The following is a 21,526-nucleotide window of genomic DNA, read 5'->3' on the forward strand; positions in this document are numbered from 1 at the left end:
GAGGAAAATATGGGGAAAGTCGGAATGTAGAAATAAAGAACTGCAGATGCTAATTTATACCAAAGGTAAACACAAAGTGCTGGGGTAGCTCAGCAGGTCAGGCAGCATCTCTGGAGAATAATTATGGGTAACACTTTGGGTTGAGACCCTTCTTTCGGGGAAAGTCAGGTATATTTGCTGCCATTATTTCAAGATCTACACAACAGAGAACTTGGGAATAAAGGAATTTAGTTTCTGCTTACTCAGTGTCTGGTCTCGAGGGAAGTTTGAGCAGAATATCTTGGTGTCCGCTGCTCTACGATCAAATCCTTTTTATCAGTGGAAATTTATAATAAGCGGATTATATAATGGACATATTCTACGCAGGTTGGACCATGCAGGCCTTACTAATGGAGTTATTATTGGGTGGTGTAGTGGTTAAATTACTGAGATAGTGACAGAATCTTGATCCATTGATACAGAAACATATGTTTGAGATTCACTATAGTGGCTGTGCAATTTAAAATAATTTAATTTGGATTTATTTTTTAAAGGGCTAATTTCAGAAATTGCTGGATTGTCATAAAATTTGACTTAGATCTAATATTCTCCAGGAAAGAAAATTTTCTATCGTTACCCACATTCGCCAATGCATGTGACTCCAGACTGACAAATGTGACTGTCTTTAAGTTTGCATGACTTGTTAAAAAAAGCAAGTATTGTTTCAGTTGATTAAGAAATGAAACCAAGTGTGACATACTCTATCAGCAATGTAAACAAAATCATGAGACTGGCATTCAGCTTCATTTCAATTTGTATTCCGGCAATTCTGAATTGTAGCTGTTAAAAAGATCAGAATGGTAAAAGCTAATTTCATACAACTGTTTGCATACTGTTTTACAATATTGGAGAGATTTTGAGGAATTCGATTATTATTCAGCTTTTTACACCAATACACTGTTCTTATCAAAATCTACCCATCATGTGAAACCTTACAAATAACAGATATAAATTAGATAACTTCAAGACCAAAAATCAAAAACATTTTTCATAACCTACAAATTTTCATCGTTTTTACTAACATTTTGGACACCAAAAATGTGACATAAAATCTTTGCCACATTTAATCATGAATATTTAATTCATAGTTATACTTCATAAGGCCCCACATACAGATATGTTTTGATAGTGATCTAGGGAAATATCTTCATCAATACCAGGAGAAAAATACAATAACATGTCTGGTGAAGCAAAGATCCCATAACGGTCGTTGTGCTTGGTGTCCATTGTCACAACGACCGTTATCGGGGTCGGTACCTCCATAAGTTAAACCACAGAGGCTCCAAACCTGCTTTTCACAAACCCCAACAATGTATCCTATGGTAAAGTTGAAAGTGAAATCTAGTCAATTTTTGAATGCCTTGTTCTAGATGCATAATTGTAGCAATGCTTTTGGCTGAATGGAATGGTGAAATGCATTACATCCTTTTTATGCTGTAAAATAATTGTTTGTGTTGTATTGTCAAATACATACAGTACATTAATCATACCCTACACATTACATCAAAGTCTGAAAAAGGGTCCTGATCCAGAATGTCACCTATCCATTTTCTCCAAAGATGCTGCTTGACCTGCTGAATTACTCCAGTGTTTTATGTCTAATTTTGGTATAAACCAGCATCTGCAGTTTCTTTTTATTCCATCAATCAATGGAATTTAATTAAATTCATTGCAGATCGTGCAACAAACTTGTAATCTGCTGATTATGGTATTGATAATTCTATTGAGCAGAGAAACTGATTATCTGTAGACTAATAACTTTAAAGTTTTCCATAGCTGTCGAATGACTGTCATTGTACATATTCCGGCAAAGTCAATGTCTGTGTCTATCAATGAAATACACTATTGATAAACAAAAGTGTTTGCTGTTATTACATAATGAAACTAAACATACTTCCAGTCAAGCCTTCTGGCGGGTGTGCTAATTTGCATTCTTTGTTGCCAAGCTCTTCAGAAATCAGACAAAAGCTATTCTTAAAAATATCCTGACTCTAATGACGTTTTCAGAAGGTTGAGATTTTTAATGGTGTACTATAACAATTAATGCTCTCCAACTTCCCTGGCCTAATAAATTAATTGTAGATACAAGGATTATCAATTTATCAGATTATGTTATAGAGCAAAATGTCAAATATATAATAATTTTCAAAGGTTTTATTTGTAACTTCTACATTAACATATTCCGCAGAATATAAAATATCATAAAAAGTTAGCCAATATTCATGTTTTTAAGATTATTTGTTTATTGTCTTTGAGAATTTTTCTCTGACCAGCTATTTTTTTCACTGCTGGATGTCACAGGTTTCCCTGTATGTGACGTTGGGAAAGGTTGTTACAGATAATACTAGGTCTTTGTAAGTACAATGTGCCTGTGCGTTACAGCAGTTTGTGTAACAGAACGATGCTCTTCTGGAATTTACGTATCACTCCCAAAAGAATTGTGATAATGAATAGAAATTTGCTCTGACATAATGTTTGGGAAAAATATACATACAGAAAAATTATATAGCTTACAAAGGCGCAACATTGCAGGCTGCCGGCTTGTTGCAGGAGGCCACTTCAGGCTTTTGCTTTGGAAACTGAAAAGGTAATCTCTTCTACTGTCACTTGTGCAATGATACTTTTCAAACAATGTAACTTCCATTTTTAATTAATTAAAACAACAATTCTTTCTGCTCTGACTATGGTGTAATCAGAATTCTCTTACCTATAGACTGCATACCTGCAGAAAGAGTACCATTGAGAGAAAAACTTCCCATAGCAACACATCAGCACTTAGAACAGAGGATTCAGTGGGAGAAATGGATATGCATTTTGAAACATTGCTGTAGACAGTGTCTAGCAATGTAACCAATTCATGATAGTGTATATTAACTTTTTATGAGATATGTTATTTGTTATTGACTATAAGAGATGATTGGAGGCGAGAAAGTCTTTCATTACCGTGTACTAACCTGTGCCGAATACTCCTGTACAGTTTACCGTAGTGCTGCTACGGTAAGACCTTCAACCACCTTCAACTAGCATCGCAACCGGATTCGACTAAAAAATGACCGATTTTTAAAACGGCGACCTATTTTTAGTTGCGGCTGGTTTTTAATTTTTTGGATGGAAGGCAGCAACTCTACCGCTGCTCCACCATGCTGCTCAATTATGGTTATTGTTGAAGAAATCAACAGGGACATACATATTAAAAATCTTTCCTGTTTGTAAATTCTTAAAACTCATGCATTTGCAAAAGTTAAAACATTAATACCTAAAGGAAAAAAATGCATGGTGTTAGATTTTACAATTATAAGAGTAAAACTTTGTCCAATAGAAAATCCCAAACTGCAAATGTTAGAACTTGAAATAAAAACACAAGATGTTCAAAAATTTACCTGAACATCTGAGCTTTTTGAGAACATTCCATTTAATTGAAGTGATTGGAGTTCAGGTTCCTGTCATATTTAATATTTGATGTCAATCAATATGGCCACCATTATATATCAGCTGGATTATCTTTTTTTTTGAAAAGTTGAAGTAGATTGGAAGTTTAATTTTCAGTTATCTTTGATTCTATCAGTATTTCAGCTATGGATGTGAGGAATTGAATCTATTCCAGAAAGTATAAAATACAGATTTAATTTTGCCCAGGCAACATTTTCTTATGGGGGATTGCATTTGATTGTGATTTATTTTTTGGTAAGTTCCGTTTGCGTGGTTATGTTGTGCTGTCTCACACGCCCCATTACAGTGTTGTAATTTTACACCAGTTTGTAAAAAAACTTGCTACAGTAGTAGTTTCTTTTTAGTAGAGTTTATCGGCCATAGTGGAACAACTGGTTCCACCACTGAAGGAAGCAATGGGAGGACAGATAATGAATAGCCCTCTTCCTAAACTGGTCACAAAGTACATTCAAAGGTTGAGTGGGCTATAGAGACATCCTACAGTGCTCAAGAACTTAACTTTCTGGTGTGTGTTTGGTGTACTAGAGAAAATATTAAAAAAAATTCCATTTCCTTTCATCAATTCAAAAATGAATGGTCACAGTTATTGAGTGTGTTATGAATTTTGGCATTTAAATTTTGTGTATATGTTGAAATTCCCGATCAATTAACACAAATATACCAGTCATTATGTAATTAATTCTTATGAGTGATTATACCAGTCATTTCAATGATTGCCCAATAATGTGGCAACTACCTCAAGTACAATTTTTATTCCCTGTAGTTCAGATGACTTGACTGGCATGGTTCTCTGCATTGGTACTGAGAGAAGAAATGAAGTCATTGTGCACTTGTTCTCAATGTCATCTGGAGGCAATGGTAACCATGGCAAGCAGCCTAATTACTCTCAATGTAATTTCTGCAGTTCCAGTGCTACAATAAAATCTTGTTCATTGCAGCTGACACAGCATACTGTTTGTGTACTCTGATGGTGGTGGCTTCATATCCCTGAGCATCTTGCATATCACCATGCCAACTAGCTTTTGCTATACAGTCCAAGATATACTGTCAGCACTCAAAATACATGCCGAAAAAACGTTGGTGATTTCAAACAAAATCTTTGTAATGTGGGCATTTTCGACAAGACCTGCATTTGTAGCCTATCCTCAGTTCTCATTGGAAGATTGGTGGGTGGAGGTTAATATCCTTGAATTGGTGCAGGCTGGGGTCCACAGTGCTGTTGGGTAGAAGACTGAAACAATTTATAGCGGGTACACAATCCAGTCATGATGAGCTTGTAATAAAGGTAGTGAATGTTCAGGTGATAGATATGGGGTTGGCCAAACCATTAGATTATTATTAATGTCTAGCACCACACATGAATAAGATGATCTTCATGCAGAGAAAACACCTTTAGTGGTCTGAATTTGCACGTTGTATTTATGGTGATGAGAATATATAATTTAGCATTTATTATTTGTCTAAATTAACAAATTGAGACCATTTGTGTCTGAATAATGCACACCTGTATAGGTGTTGAAATTAAGTTATAAGAATATGCATTGAAACAGGAAAAGACTGGAGGAATTCTTTGTGGCCTTGTTTCTGGTCATTTTAAATAGCTTTGAAACTGTTTAAATTTGAATTTACATGTAAGTGTTGTAGTTTTCGCTGTTTCGCATGGATGTAGAACATGTTTTAGCTTCAGCAGGCTGGCATTTCATTTTCAGGCATGTCTGGTGGTCGGGGCATTCCCGAATACAGAACTGAAGTATTGTGCCCAATTATGGCCATTTTGGGAAGAATGTCAAAACAAAGGAGGGGAGAACTACTTGAATGGGCCTCAGGGTGAGGGCTTCACCAGTGCGTAATAATCAGAGAAGCTTGGATTGGAATTACAGCCAGTAATTTGTGTGTTCTAAATTGAGGCAGGTTTGATGAAGTGGAGAGGAATAAAATGTTCTTTTGGCAGAAATGTTGATGACCGAAAGGGATAAATTTACTATAATTTGTCATAAAATCCAGAGAAAGGAGGAAAACAGCAGTTGCCCAAGAAATTATTCCTGTATAATTTATTTCCAAAAGGGATACCTGAAACACTCAGGTGTAACTTTCAAAATAGAATGGGATTTATATTTTTCAGTGTGCTGTGGGAAAAGAGCAAGGCAGTGGAGTTAATTAGATAGCTTTTAAAAGTTGACATGTGACATGATTTGCCAAAGGGTAGTCTCTTGCCCTAAATAATTCCTATTTAATTGCAAGTATAAAGTTACATTTTAAAATGTGTTTAATTTCCCAATTTGCTTTTACCAGAATCCATATCCGAAAGTGTTTAATCAGATCTTGATGAAGTATAAGTTTTCAAATGTAAGTCACTCTCATACAATAAGTAATAGATGTTCACCTATAGACTTGTTCAGCCATGCTGTTACCTTGATTGAGGTGTTCATAAGGTAATCTTGCTTTTCAACCTTTTGGGTTTTCTTGTGTGCAAGTTATCTTTCTGATAACTGATGTCCATATATTCTGCAAACATCCAGGCAATGTTGACAATTGACCTTTTTTGACCATTGTAATTTGTCTTTTTTTAACATACATTTCAATCTTGTTAGCTTCCAAAATATATTCAAGCATGGGAGAATGCTTATTTTTGTGTATGTCTTAAATTTACACACTGCTATGCAGATCAATGCCTATCACACCCACAAACTTGTTTGCACCTTTCCCATGAGGTTAATAGACTTGCTGCCACATAAAACAACCTTACTAGAATATCAAATGGCATCCTGTATTACTGAGATTAAGGTTTATCATCACTTGGTCCATTCCAATTTCTTTACCATTTTTTGATTCTTGGATTCTGTCCCACCATCCATACCATCATTTTCTTGAACGTATGTGTTCTGATAGTTCAAGTGAACAAGTGATATGTGCATGGTTACAGAACTAAAACAACACAGGTGTTTATGGCCTCTTAAAAACCTAACTTTCACCTTAGTATTTGCTTCTGTGCAAGAGAAGCCACATACATAGCCTTCAGAAAAAGTAATGGTCCTGTTCCTTCAATTATCTCAAAATTAGTGGTATTTAGCAGGCATGCTAATTAGTTGATAGGGTTCTGTTAAATATCCATGTGAGGGTTGTGATAAATATCCATGTGGACTTGTTTGAGAATGCTTTTATGTATGCAGTTTTCCCCCTGTTTTATTTTCCTAATGACGCAAGCTTCGACCAATCTCTTAAAAACGAAGTTAATTTCCAGCTTTCACCAATCACTGCCAAAAACTATTACGAGGCACTTCCTAGATTGTGATGAACTGTTTCCCCTATTTGGAAACAACAGATCTGCAGACAGATATTGGCTGTTTTCCTCTCATTAGCACAGCCCTACCTGCTGGGCATGTCTGACAGCCTTGCACTGTGCACCTTTTCAGAGTTCCTTTGTTTGAATTTTCACTCTATAACTAATCTCATCTCAGAGCTTTTGTTCTATGTTTTCTCTCTGTCTACCTGTCCCTTTAATTCAATGATTGGATGACTTTGCAATTTATCCCCACGGCAACCGTGGTCACCATATCAAAGACTGTCCTACCCCTTACCCCCTGTATTTTCTCCGCAATTTATAATGACCTTATTTTCTCTCTTTTACTGTTCTGATAAATGGTCTTAAATCTGAAACATTGACCCTGTTTTTCTTTCCATTGATTCCTCCTGTTGAACGTCTCTAGCATTTTCTGTACAGTTGCAGTGTTTTTTTATTATCATTTAAGTTAATCTAGAATGTAGAATATTACATCAGGTTCAGGGCCTTTGGCCCTCAATGTATGTGCCAAATTACTTAATTTAATGATTCATCCAGAGTTTAGCTTTACCATCAAGGTTTTCAGGTTAGTTTAGTTAAAAGATACAGCGTGGAAACAGGCCCTTCGACCTAGCGAGTCAGCGCTGACCAGCAATCCCTGCACACTAGTTCTATCCTGCACACTGGGGACAACTTATAGAATCCAATTAACTTACAAACCTAACTTGCATGTCTTTGGAATGTGGGAGGAAACCGGAGCACCCAGAGAAAGCCCATGCGGTCAAGGAGAAAGTACAATCTCCGTACAGACAGCACCCATAGTTAGAATTGAACGCGGGTCTATTTTGCTGTAAGGCAGCAACTCCACCCCTGCAACACTGTCACAGCTTTGCAACCTTGTCAAGCAGCACTGGATTTAAAGAGGTGCATTTCCAAACATGTATTGCTATCCTGAACAGCTGAATATACATTTTAGTTCAGGTATATTTGAATTGTGAATCAAAGATAGAAAACTTATTTTAGCAGAATCTATTTATTAAGCTTTTGTATGCATATGTTCTCAAACAAAATGGGGGGAAGAAATCAGTTAAAATGGACTAAATCAATATGTATATATATCGTGGCTGAAAATGCAGCTAATTCCAGAGGTTTAAATACCAATTATTCAACTTTAGTTTAGTTTAGATATACAGTATCGAAATGGGCCCTTCGACCCTCCGAGTCAACGCCGACTAGTGATCCCCACACGCTTACACTATCCCACACACACTAGGGACAATTTATATCAAATTATACCAAACCAATTGACCGACAAACCTGTATGTCTTTGGAGTAGATTATCAGCATTACCTTTTTTTAATAGGAACATTCATTTGGCATTCGATTACCGTATTTCTCAGCTTCCAAGACGCTACTTTGTACTCTAAAATAACGCCCAAAAAATTTACATGCGTCTTGGAGGCTGAAGGTTAGGCCGAGCAACGTCACTCTCGTAGCGACTGCTCCGCGGAACCTGTCAAGCCTTCGACCCTGGAACTGGTTGAAGTGGGAAGCGGCTGTAAAAGGACAGTGCCACTGAGGGGTGGGGGGTAGAGTTCCTTTCCACAGCTGGCTCAGGTCAGCACGGCCTGGGCTGCACAACGTTGGAAACTTACCTGGGCTACCAGGGGTAAAGTTGCGAGGAGGGCAGGAGCGTTGAGAAGGAGGGGGTCGGAGAACATGCCAGCAATTCACTCACTCACCGCTGCCGCAGCGCTCCGGGCTTGGTGCCACCGCATTGTGACCGGGGAGGGAAGTAGCACGGGTGGCTGCGAGCGGCCGCCGGGACTGGACCGCGGAACCGACCGTCACCTCAGTGCCTTCTGCCGGCCCGCCCACCATTCAGCAAGCCGCGGTGCCCTTCGGCACAGGCGCAACCGGTGGAGGTGGTGGGGTGCGTCTTCGACGCAGGTGCGTCTTCATTGCCGGGAAATACGGTAGGTTGTAGGAACTTGAAACTGGGGCATGAAGATCATAAGATCCAAGGTATACTGAAAACTAAATGGTGGATCTTGCCAACCAACAGCAAGGGATATGACCAAAACAAAATACAATCTCTGCTCTTGAAACAGCTTTTTACATCGTTTTTGATGAATAATTGTGTGAAAGATAAATGTTGTTTATATTAGCTCTCAACATTCTATGGAGGTGCAATTAATTTAGAAATCATTATAGTACCATTAAAATAAGGAATTCTTGTATTTTATCTGCAGTTTTTGTTTAACAGTATGTCAGCCCAGCTCAGAAGTGTTGTGGTATCGTTGTGTGTACAGAACTGTTGTGGTTTCCGCTTGGCGGAAGCGGACTGCGGTGAGTTCAAGCTCCACCGCAGAACTTCCTGAGGTTAACACCAGCACTACCGCAAGAATCTCTGGGCAGATGCTATCTGAATAGATAACATATGATACATAGCATATAACACCTTTGCAGATACGATATGATGAAGTTGAAGAAATATAAAACCTATTTATTCAGCATTTATGGAATAGTAAGTTTCTAATATGTCAGGCAGCACAGTGTCCTGCAGGTCGTGCAGCTGTCTCATAGTTCCACTAACCTGGATGCGATCCTGCCCATCAGTGCTGAGTCTATAGTGTTTGCATTTTATACCCAGGACCACATGGATTTCCCCCTTGGCCCGAAAGGTGTGCAGTTATTTGTTAGTTTAATAGATTATTGGAAATTATCCTCAATGATAAATGAAAGACAGAATTTAGAACTCATCAAAGTAAAGTGGCTGCAGGGGAAATTGTGGACATCGGAGGCTGCAGATGCTTGAATCTAAAGCAGAAAATGAACCTGCTGGAATTCTGTGGGTTGAACAGCATTTGTAGAGGGAACATATGGTCACCCATGCCAAAGAAAATAATGAATTTAATGTCATTTCGTTAAAAAGAAGCCAACGGCACCTAATTTAAATAGCGTTATTTGCTCATGAGTGGTTGTAAATGATGGGGTTTGCACTAAATTGAGCTATTCCTAGTCATTGCTTCAAATTTGGCTCAGACTCAGTTTGACATGATATTGTATTAAAACATTTTTTTTTATGTGTACGTTGTAGCTGTGTTGCGTTCTTCCTGCTGCCGCAGAGTCTATAAAAAAGCAGATTATAAGTCGATTTGTATAGCCACAAGCACAGATAAATAGTTTGCAGCACTGGGCATGTTGCACAGTATTTGGGCTAGTCAAAGCTGAATTTCTCTGCATTAAAACAAAAAAAAATAATATTTTTGTTCTTTATTATTCTGCTTTGAGGGGGAATGTAAGGATTATTAGAGTGTGCATTTAATCATATAATTTCCAGTTATTGAATTTGGAGTTTGACTCTTGTCTGATTTATACATAGGTGCAGAAGTAGAATCACCATGAGATAAAATCTTTGCCTAGTCACTTTTGTTAACAAAGCTGAATGTAGGAATACATGAAAGATCCCATGCTTTATTGATGAATGATATCCAGGTGTTGACAAGAACGACTTCCATTTCTGTTAAATCTTCCACACTCTGTCAGAATTCCCCAGAGCAATTCACAGCCAATAAAGAACTGTAGACACTGCTGCAATGCAAAGAGTTATGTAGCCAATTTCAACACACACCCTCCCATAATAGCAGTGGAGTGATAATCATAAGTAAATATTTATAAGGACATTGGGAATAATTTCCATGAACATTGAAGGAATATTACTGTGAGATCTTTTGCATTAAATTAAGAGAGTAGGCATGCCCTAAAGACAATATTTCTGATACTCCAATGCAGTATGTCTTCATGGAAGTGTCAGCCAGTGTTTTAAGCTTGAATTAATAAGCTTGAGTCACTGAGCCACTACTGAGTTGTTGAAATTCAAATTGCTTTTTTATTACGATTACAATTTTGGTTCAATGGGTCATTGGAGCCTTTCATGTCAGAAAAAAATCACAATGATATTCATTCCATCTTCACTGTCCTTGGTCCTGGTTCTAACTCTTCTTTGGTAGAATTATTATTTTTTATTTCATACGAATAGACTTTATTCATAAAAATATGCATTTGAAATACAAAACAGTGCATGGTTTTCTTTACATTCATAGTGTCATCCAGTCCATGTATTCATAATGTTGCCCAGCCAGTATATTCTTAATGTCATCCGCTTAATACATTTATTTAATACATCCGATGTACAAAGCACTAATACTGCTCGTAGCCTCTTATCAACAATATGGACTGAGTTTGTGGAGCTGCTGCACAAGACCCAGTCCTTGGGTGAGTAGTAATTACCAGTGTCTTCAGTTGCAATTCTTCCCCACAAATCCATGACATTGGCTGCACTAAACATCGCAGCCTCGCCTTGCAAGGATGTATTCTTGCAGTTGTAATGTGCCAGGCGGCAATATTCACTTTCAGACATCTTGTACTGGAAAATCAGCATGATTTGGAAAGGTCATCTCACCAAGTTTTATGATTTCACAGCAACACCTTTGTCAATATGCATCCCGGGTAACATATCATAGATTGCAGTGTTGCCCGTGATGCAGCTGCTAGTACGAACCGTGACAATGATCGTTTTGCAGTCCTTGATCTGGTGGTTTTCCCGCTTGTAGTTTTTGTAGATGATTGCATTGCACTGGGCCGCCATGTGCCTAGGTTTGTTGCACTGTTTCAATATTCGCAAGGATGCTTATAATTGCTGTGGGTATTGAGGAGGAAGAAATCATGAGCTAAGTAGATAGCCAAAAAGAAGTACGGTAAATCATAGTTAGAGTTTAGTTTAGTTATATTAATGAAACAGCTTTTTGATACATCCCCATTTATTTAGCTCTTGCACGATACCCTGAACCAATATTGCAACATCATTCATTGTTTTGTAACTAATTATCTAGAGCTTTTGTGACATTTATTATTTTTCAAGTCATTACCAATTCTTACACGTTAAATCTTGTAATGAGTCCTGTTCCAACAAATTTCAAACTCCTCCTTTGGTGCCTTATGTCTCGGATTATTTTAAATCATTTGATTAAACTATCATTGACAATCAGACTAAAGTAGTGCAATAGTTTAATTTTGTTTGGTTTCATCATATATTGGTTAGAAGTTTTCAGTGACATATTTGTTTGATTCTGTTACAGGAAGAAGCATGAATAGCACTACTGTTGTATTAAGAAATTCAAAAGTTGCAAGCTGAATCATTCTCGACCAAGCAGAATGTGGTAAAAGAAACATGGCTGAGGATTGTGTTGGTGAGTACCCTCGTACCAGTTGTTTTGAATATTAATTTTGGCTACAGTAAATTTAAAACATAGAGATTCAAACGTATAAACAATCTGTAGTTAATGAAAAATGGCATTTCCATCTTATGTCAGTATATTTAAATACAAGCAATTTCATTTTTGATTTCAATCCATATTCACTATTCATATCTTTTTCCCAGAAGGTGGCTAACTTTGGCAATACTGTATTAAAATTAAATCTGCTGAAAATAATTAAACAGCAAATGTGGGGAAGGAAACAATTTACAATTGCAACATGCACTGCTTGATATAGAGAAGAGAAAGCTCTTATTTTTCAGCGCCAGGTCTTGTGACAATATTTCATAAACAAAAATTGATATTTGATGAGTTTTTTGCATCAGGCAAATAAAGCATTTTTGCATTGTCTATCTTGGCATTAGTGAAATTAATTAAATGTGTAAAATAAGATTTATAACAGGTTAACGATTGCTTTAAGATTTGTGTTTCTTGTGTTGGGGTAAACAGAATATTTGGAAGATTAGCAGTTTGTTTTTCAGACAGGAGAAATGAGTAAATCTAGTGGAGCTTTCAGTCTGCTGCAATAAAGAACCAAGTTTGTATATTTACTGTTAATGGTGTGCTATATAGAATTTTAGCTGGCCCATAGCTTTTGATGTATCTGGTGCTCTCAGCTGTTTCTTGACACTACAAGGTGTGGATTGATTTGGCTGAAGGCAGGCTTCCGAGAAGGTAGGGAGCTTGGAAGAAAGCTTTGATGGATCATCTATTTGGCAGTTCTGACTGTACATGGTTGCAAATGCTTCAGTCTTTTATTTACCAATCAAATGTTGGTTACTTTGTTCATTAAGGATAGGGATGATCTTCAAGCCTTCATCTCCCAATAGTTGATTAATTGAATGGTTGTCCCCACCATTCCTATCTACATGCGATAGGGCTGCCAGACCACAAAGTTACAAATAGTGTATGTCATTGCCAGCTTAATTTGCTAAGGCAGTATCTGTCATTACTGTCAGCTTAAATATCCTAGAACCAAGTGTGGGAAATGTCAACTAGGTACCTCATGATCCCTGCCCTTAACTTCTCATTTACCTATCCACACACACAGTCATTTAGAAAATGAATTTGTTTGCTCACCTACGTGTGTTGGCCCTGGCTGCAAATAACCTTTTAAATAGGATTCAAAGTATATTAAGATGGTCTATGTTGATTTTAAAAGATGATCTATGTTGATTTTAAAAAGTAAGCTTTAAGTTTTGATGGGAAAATGAGCTAATTTTATTAAACTAAGCAGCTTGAATACTTCCTGCACCATGACTTTCCATTATGGCATGTTTTCAGTGATCATAATTACACACATGGGCCTGAATGCTCCAGGGTGTTTAAGATGTTGTGTTACCATTCCTACTTCACTAGCTTAAACTTCTGGTTAGTTTGGAGATGTGGCCCGCCGAATCCACGCTGACCATAGATCACCCGTTCATAGTAATTCTGTTATCCCACTTTCTTATCCTCTCCCTACATGCTTGGGGCAATTTACACAGGCCAATTAACCAACAAAACCACACATTTTGCAATGTGGGAAAACATCTGATCTTCCAGAGGAAATGCCTGCGACCTCACGCAGAATTTGCAAACTAAACACAACTCAATGTCAGAATTGAACCCAGGTCTCTGTCACTGTGAAGCAACAGCTCTACCTGCTTGCCCACTGCGCATTGTTATCATATATAAATCTTCAAAATAAACTTGGTGCTTTTCAAGGAGTGTATTTAAAGGATTTCCTTAGTATATTGTTGGATGCTGTGTTTATTTGCTTAACGTACTTGATACCTGTTTAGTTTAGTGAAACTAAAAAGTTATCAAACATGTTAAGCAAATAAACATAGCATCCAAGGAAATCCTATCCATACAATACAAAGCATAGAGATTTAAAACAATATTTAAATGACTGCTGCTGTACATGAGATCAATGTTGTATACAATGGGCCACTGACTGTCAAATTTATAATTAAGCAAGTATTGGAATCTACTAATATTCAATTATATTTTCTTGTTAATCCTGCGCTGCTTATATCTTTCTTCCTTTAAGACTATTAGATGCCTTAAAATATCATGTAAAATAGAAATAAAATGATAGACGCATATCCAGTCAGACACATTGATACAAATATAAAAGATAAGTATAACAAAGTGTTGGCGTCAGAATTAAAATAAAATCAGCTTTAATTTCTTGTGCTGTCAGCCATTGCCACTGTTATCCAAATTACCCACAAACTGGTTTGCAGTCAAATATAACCATTCTTCACGAGCCAGGTTTCTCTTTATATAAACAATGGAGTTCAAATTCTTCTGATGGTAGCACATATGTTAACATATCACTAGATGAGACTGAATCCTTTGAAGCAAATCTTAAATATTGTTACGGTTATTTAAGTATTTACTTATCGTCCTTGGGGAGTGTGTGAAAATGCCTTTTGGTAAAGCGCATATGACGTTTTGTACATTATTTTCATGTTTATTTGTGCTGATACATACTTAGTCTGATTAGAATATTATTATTATTATTATTATTATTATTATTGTTACTTCAGGTTGGCTGATATTAGTCTTATTTCTTCAGTATTCTAAAATTCAGCTAATTTAGTCCAGATTTTCAACTCCCTCAACAATTGTCAATCCAAATGCTATTCACCAGTCATACTGTGACTGGTTTGCCTCCACTATCCTTCCAAGTTATATTCCATAGCTTCATTATCCTCTGGGTGAAAATATATCTCTATAATCCAATAAAGTTGCTGTTAGGAAAGACAGTTGGCTGATGAGTTTCAAATATAGATAAATTACGCGGTTGTGCTAATTGAAGCTTTGTTTTTCCACCTAAACAAAGAACAAATGAAGTTGAAGTGAGTGTACTTTTCCATGTTGCATCATTGTATTAATGCAGATCTCTCCAGGTATTTGTCTTTGGCCAAGTGTCCCTGTCATTTGGTTAACTACCTAAAAAATAACGAGCATTTCATGTGCTTTGCCGCTTAAAACAAGACATGCTCTGGAGAGTTCAAGACTTGCTCAGGAGAGTCCAGGACGTGCTCAGGAGGTTTTACTGTCTGATTTATTTATTTTTGTTTAGATTAAATGTTATTTCCTTAGGAAGCTAAATTGTTGAATCAAATGCTGTGTGATTTATTCTTGGGAAGCGGTGTTTCAGTGTGCAAGGTTAAAATACTTTGTCAAGTTTCTGGACAATGTGATTAAAAAGTAGCACTGCAGTAGAATGTTGCATCTGCAAGTGTTCTGTTTCGTAAGCTTCAGCGGCTTTTGTATTTACAGTGTTGGATCACATGACTTACTGGAGTAGTATTTGTGTACACTGCCTTCTGACAGTTCTTGGCTACGCAGACACATGGGAAAGAACCATCACTGAGTTTCAGTGTGGCATATCCATGTGATGTCTTCACTGTTCAGGCGCATCATTTTCAATGATGAAATGTGAAAGGACTTTCTAAGACTGAAGCGCAGGGGACTACGACCCCCTCTCCCTACCATCCTACTAGCCAATGTACAATCACTGGAAAAATCCTTTCTACTTGACCATCTCAAAATTAACTGTATCTTTATAAACCTCTTTATTTTGTTCTTCTTACCGAGTCCACACACAAGATTAGTTGTTGTTCAACTGGAGCTGAACATACTTCTCGGCATCTGCATACAGTGGTGTCTGTCTTGCGCTTCTTCTGCGTGGTGGTGGAAAGATTGGTAGATGCTGCCTGTCCCGTTGAATTACTCCAGCATTTTGTGTCCACCTTTGATTTAAACCAGCATCTGCAGTTCTTTCCTACACATTTATTGAAGAGGTGTTATGTAAATCTTTTGCTTAAAATATATGTTTCAGGATCTACCTATAGTGTGCTGTCAACAATGCCTTCGGACTCAGAAAGTAGCAGCTCCCTCAGCAGTGTCGGTAAGTTCTCAATTTTCATTCTGATCTCGGGTCCCATTCATTAAGTTGTTGCTTCTTTGACATGCAAAAATTACAAAATGAATATTTTAAAACGGTATGTGTAGATCCATCAAATCATATCACTGTAATCTCATGCCCAATAATGTAGCTCCCCAAAGAACCAAACCAACCAAAATAACCTTCCAGCTTTAAACCGACTACAGGTTTGACTGTATGGCAAAGCAAATTCTTCGTATGTTGCTAAACATACTTGGCTAATAAAGTATGATTATGATTAGGAAACCATGGTTGTTATGATATATCTCAATCTAAACTATCCAGTCACATTATCCCTACATTTATGGATATCCCCTTCTCCATAGCCCTGTGCTGCAATTGCTCTATATTTAGGAAGCTCATTCAGAAGGGCTCTAGTTTAATCAAAAATATACGTCCTGATGCGTGCAACTGTCTCCATATATGGATTATTCTAGGTATGTTCTTATAAACCATTCTAATTTGTCACCCAAAGAACGACTAAAGGCCTTGGCAAAGATGCAAACGTGAATTACTCAAAGGAAATTAGGGATAAGAGATTTCAGACATAACTTAGATTCAATTTAGATAGTAAAGACCAAATACATTTCATGGACTTACATAAAGTGTTTCCAGTGGCAGATGGGAATTTAAGGGAATTGACAAAAGATAGGAGATGAAAAATGGGTTAGGATTGACAATGCCCTGAGTGGGTGGTGCAGTTTGATTTTGTGAATAGCTTTCAAAAGGGAAATGGATAATTGTTTGGAGGAAAAATTGCAAGGTTATGAAATGGTGTGATTAAAGATGAAACGTGGAGCTGAGTGGCTTCCTCTGGTGCTGTGAGTTTATGAACTGCATTGTTAGGTTTTAAAAATCTCAGTACATCCACTTCGGCCTAATTCAACAGTATAGGTCTAGCCCAAAGAGTTTTTGACATCTTTTAGGTAGCGTATTTTAAAGGATGTCATTCAAGGCTGTAAAGCTGGGGCAAAATAGATTTGTTTATGTTGAACGGCTAAATTTATACTTTAAAATAATGTAGATTCAGTGTTGGTGACCATGAATTTAATGGACGATTGCAGTAACTCATCTTGTGTATAAAAAAACTTCAGGAAAGAAATCTGCATCCCTGCCTTCTCTGATCTATATGCAACTCCAGACGTGCCAATGTCATTGACTCTTATCTGGCCTCTTAGTTTAGCATATATGGACAGACAATAACCACAACATTCACATCCCATGAAGGAATAAAGGCATATACCTGTAACTCATTAGGACAAGCAGAAAGGCAGATGTAATAAAGCTGTTCAGAATTAATCCTTTTAACAAATGTTTTAGTGAGTTTATATTATTGAGTTTGTAACCAGAAGACACTGAGTCTTGAGAATGACCAGAAATGAGTCGTTCGGAGAACATGTCTTCAACCCAAGGGATCATGTTTGGTTCCAACTGCTCTGAGCTATAAAGTTGCAATTTTGTTTTGTGGGAGATGAATGTACCATAATGAGCTTGCCACCGAAATTTTAAGATCATAAGCTGAAAATTAACCAAGTCAATGTTTTCGTATTCAATACCCTGTCACTTTGCAATTTTCTCTTGTGGATTAGAATGATTTTCAAAGCAGCTTAACAATATATACCTCTATATTTCATTTTGTACACTTTGACGCTGGAAAACAGTAAAAAATGTTTTCATTTTCTATGGTGACTTAGGTTTCTAATGAACTTAAAACATTAACTTGTAACCAAGGTTGATTTATGAGGATATTTTATTCAAACAAATGCTTGTGATTGAAGGAGACTGTTGAACTGATTTAGAAATAGTGCAGGCAATATGCAAATCAAGTGGAAAATCTGCACAGGTTTTATAGGCCGTCGAATGTTTATGTTGTAAATTGATTTATTGAGATGTGAAGAGTTAATGTTAAATTATTTAACGGTACCTATTTGGTTTTTTCACTTTTTAAAAATCTTTGAAACTGACAAATCCTTTGTAAAGTATTCGGGGATTAACATGCGATAGGACAACTGTATTGTAAGGCTTCTGCTTTTAACATTAATAAACTTTACAACACTGATAGTCTATTTTAATATCTTATTTCCACAAACGCAAATACAAAAAATCTGTATGCATAGAGATGCTAGTAAATTGTGAAATAAAAAGGATAGTTTTACTTTGCATTTAAATAGTTCTGATATTTCTGCAGTGCCATATCATGTCTCACACTGTAAGTAAATAAATCTTTGCGTGCAGAAACTGTTGCTCTGGCAACTATGGGATCCCTTTTGTGCCAACAAGTTCCCAGAAACAGCAATAAGATTAATCACCAATTAATTTGTTGTCTGAGAAGGGTTGCTCACATTGATTATATGCTGAAGTCTTGACATTGGGATTCAGCTCCAAGCCATGCAGCAAAGATTTTAAAATATTTTTTTCTCAGCATCACCAAATTGATAATAATTCAATTAAAATTCAAACCCTTGTTAGTTCAAAATATATGAACAATTTGTTTTTCTTTTTCAAAAGTGCTTAGATTGTAAAGTGTTAATTACTAAAAGACTAAATGTGATTTATTTACTTAGAAAGTATTGTCCAGACTGATCATGCTTTTCTGAAAAAGGATCTCGACCCAAAACATCACCTATTCCATTTCTCCAGAGATGCTGCCTGTGGCGCTGAGCTACTCCAGCTTTTTTTTTGTCTCTCTATGCTTTTCTTTTACTTGGTTTAGATAATTTATTTATCTCATCAATATCCAACATTTAAAATTCCACCTGATAGGCAACTTAGTAATCTTGATGAGCAACAATTGTACATCTATTTATTCCATATATTCCATATTTCCTTACCACATAGAAACAGGCCATTTGGCCCACTGAGTCTCTGCCAGCTCACAGAGCCATCCTATTCCTTCACTAATTTTCCCTGTAACCTATTCTGCCATAATTTCCATCCTACCTGCACTAGGGGGCAACTTAATGTGGCTAATTAACCCGTACATCTTTGCCATGTGGAAGGAAATAGCAAACCCATACACTTCCAGGGAGACTTCATGTCAAAGCTTCATGTAAACAGCACCAGAGGTCAAGATTGAACATGGGATAATGGATCTGCGATACAGCAGCTTTATTAGCTGCATTCATCCCACATTTTTGTCAATTAGCTTACTAATGCATGATTTTACATCCTAATATATTGGGAAGTATGCAATTGAATTAGAAATTTTCAAAAATTTCACTAGTAATTTCCTTTGCTAGTGAATTTGCATTTAGGCAATGTGAATACTAGAGCATTTGAGAAGGGTCAGTCCAATTTTAAAGTGGGGCAGGAAAATGATTGTCTGAGACCTGGGAATTTTCAACATTGGGGCCTTGGTCCTATGCTAAATATTTTTCTTGTCTAAAATGGACAGTGTTATGCAGCTGCACTTCACTGTCAAGTATGTAGAAATGTTCAAAGTTTTGGAGGGCTTTAAAGGTGCTTAGGGAGTTGGTGGTGGAGCATCAGGAAATTAGCAGGCTTAAATTGGTGGGTACAAAGAATCATTCCATCATATCATGGATAAATAAAATGGAGATAATTGGCTTTCAGCCTTGGTTGAAAAGCTTGCTGGACACTGTTGTAAAGTTAAGTGTGCTGTTTTTGGTTTCTCAATGAATCAGATGAGCCGGTTAAAATTGAAGTGTGGTGGACCTGTGCAGGATGTTGGATGGGCAGCATGGTGATACAGCAATCAGCTGTACCCGTGTTCATCTCCGACTTTGGGTGTTGGCTCTGCGGAGTTAGTATGTTCTTTCTGTGGCTGCATGGGTTTCCTATAGGCCCTATAATATATCGCTATATCCCAAAAGCACACTGATAAACTAATTGTCAACTGTAATTGTAAACGACTCTTGGTGTAGGTAAGTGGCAAAAAGAATCAAAGGGAGTTATTAAGCATGTGAGAGACAATGTTGAAGATCTATAGTGAAGTAAGAAGAGGGAAAATGAGGCTTAAGGAATGCTCTGCCAGGAGTAAACATAGACTTCATGAGTTGAATGGTGACCTGTGTTGTAATAAGTAAATAAGTCTTTGTGGAATTCTCTGCCACAGAAGACAGTGGAGGCCAATTCACTGGATGTTTTCAAGAGAGAGTTAGATTTAGCTCTTAGGGCTAATGGAATCAAGTAATATGGGGAAAGCAGGAACGGGATACTGATTTTGGATGATCAGCCATGATCTTTTTGAATGGCATGCTGGTCCAAAGGGCCGAATGGCCTACTCCTGCACCTATTTTCTATGTTTCTTGTGGTTGATTTTGTCCAATTCCCACGGGCCAGGTTAACATTTCTCCGAAAATATTTTACGTCATTTGGATTTATGTAAAAAAAAATTCTCACAATAATAAAATGTTTCCCATTGTGTTTCTGACCAGGTACGGGCACGTCTGGGAAGGCAGCTTCTCCTCCACCGACTCTTATGGATACCAGGCAGATGAGTGAGAAGTTAGAAGCCATAGTTTACCAACTTCGGCAGGTCACCCGTGAACGGGATGAGTTACGCAAACAGCTGGCACTTTCTTCACCAGGCTCGACATTTGACGATTGCAGGTACAAAGCATCGACTCGCTGTTCAGCGTTTTTGATAAAACTGCTCTTAATCTTTTAAGGTGCAATTGTAAAACACCTAACTGTGAAATATGTGTTCAAAACACTCTGACCTCTTCAGTTCCTGACTATAATTTTCTCCAAATCTGTCATTGCCGCAACAATAATAGATTACATTTGCTTGGTCCTTTTAATGTAAAAACGAATGCCAAGACAATTTTCTCACCATTTTGCATTTGTCTACTTCTGGTCCTCTGTCCACCCTGAATGCTTTTGTCTTTTACCTGGAAACTATGCCCTTTGCCCTTGCTCAGAACCACCCTCCTTGCATTTGTCTGCTTTTTCATAGTTCTTTCCCGGCTTCAAACTTATAATAAATCATTTTGTCACCACTCCTAATTCATTTGGCCAATGTTTTCCTCAGCATTGGTCATTTTTGTGTGCTTTGATGTAATCAGGTGATAAATAACATTGTTCAGTCACCTTAGGAACGAAAGAATCAGGAAACAGGTTAATCACAGGGGAAGCATTTTGTATTCTGACTCAGCCAATTTGGTCATTTATTAACCCATAAAGTTAAGACATTGCTAGAATTATTCATCAATGGAAAGAGAGAGTTAACAGCTTGGGTCTCATTTTTCATCAGAAAGTCTATTGCTCTTTCGACAGATGCTGCCTCACATGTGCCTTCAGCACTTTTTTTTCTGGTTGTTTATCTCTAATCAGACACCACACCTTTCTGACTTAGGATGGTGACACCGCTTCAAAGGTACTAGCAGACCCCAATGGTAATTAGGATAAAAGTGGACCCAGCTTGTCTTGAGCTATTCATCTGTCCCAGAAATTATCAATGCTGGACAAGAACCTGAGGCTGCACTTAGGCGATTTTTCAGCAGACTCGCCTGAAAAACCAGGAACTGGAATGGC

At 37.2% G+C, this 21,526-nt stretch overlaps 1 protein-coding gene across 7 annotated transcripts in view; it reads left to right on the forward strand.

The window, feature by feature from the left end:
* dlg5a (discs, large homolog 5a (Drosophila)) overlaps window positions 1–21,526 on the forward strand; it is a 104,409-nt gene that overhangs the window by 9,809 nt on the left and 73,074 nt on the right. For all 7 annotated transcript variants that reach the window (XM_055661672.1, XM_055661674.1, XM_055661673.1 and 4 more), the window contains exons 2-4: window positions 11,911–12,021; window positions 15,926–15,994; window positions 20,428–20,602. In XM_055661672.1, coding sequence (XP_055517647.1) covers window positions 12,003–12,021; window positions 15,926–15,994; window positions 20,428–20,602 — 263 coding nt within the window. In that variant the 5' untranslated portion in view covers window positions 11,911–12,002. The remainder of the gene's footprint in view (window positions 1–11,910; window positions 12,022–15,925; window positions 15,995–20,427; window positions 20,603–21,526) is intronic.

The sequence above is a fragment of the Leucoraja erinacea genome, chromosome 34 (genome assembly GCF_028641065.1).
Source record: "Leucoraja erinacea ecotype New England chromosome 34, Leri_hhj_1, whole genome shotgun sequence".
NCBI classification, from domain to species: Eukaryota; Metazoa; Chordata; class Chondrichthyes; order Rajiformes; family Rajidae; genus Leucoraja; species Leucoraja erinaceus.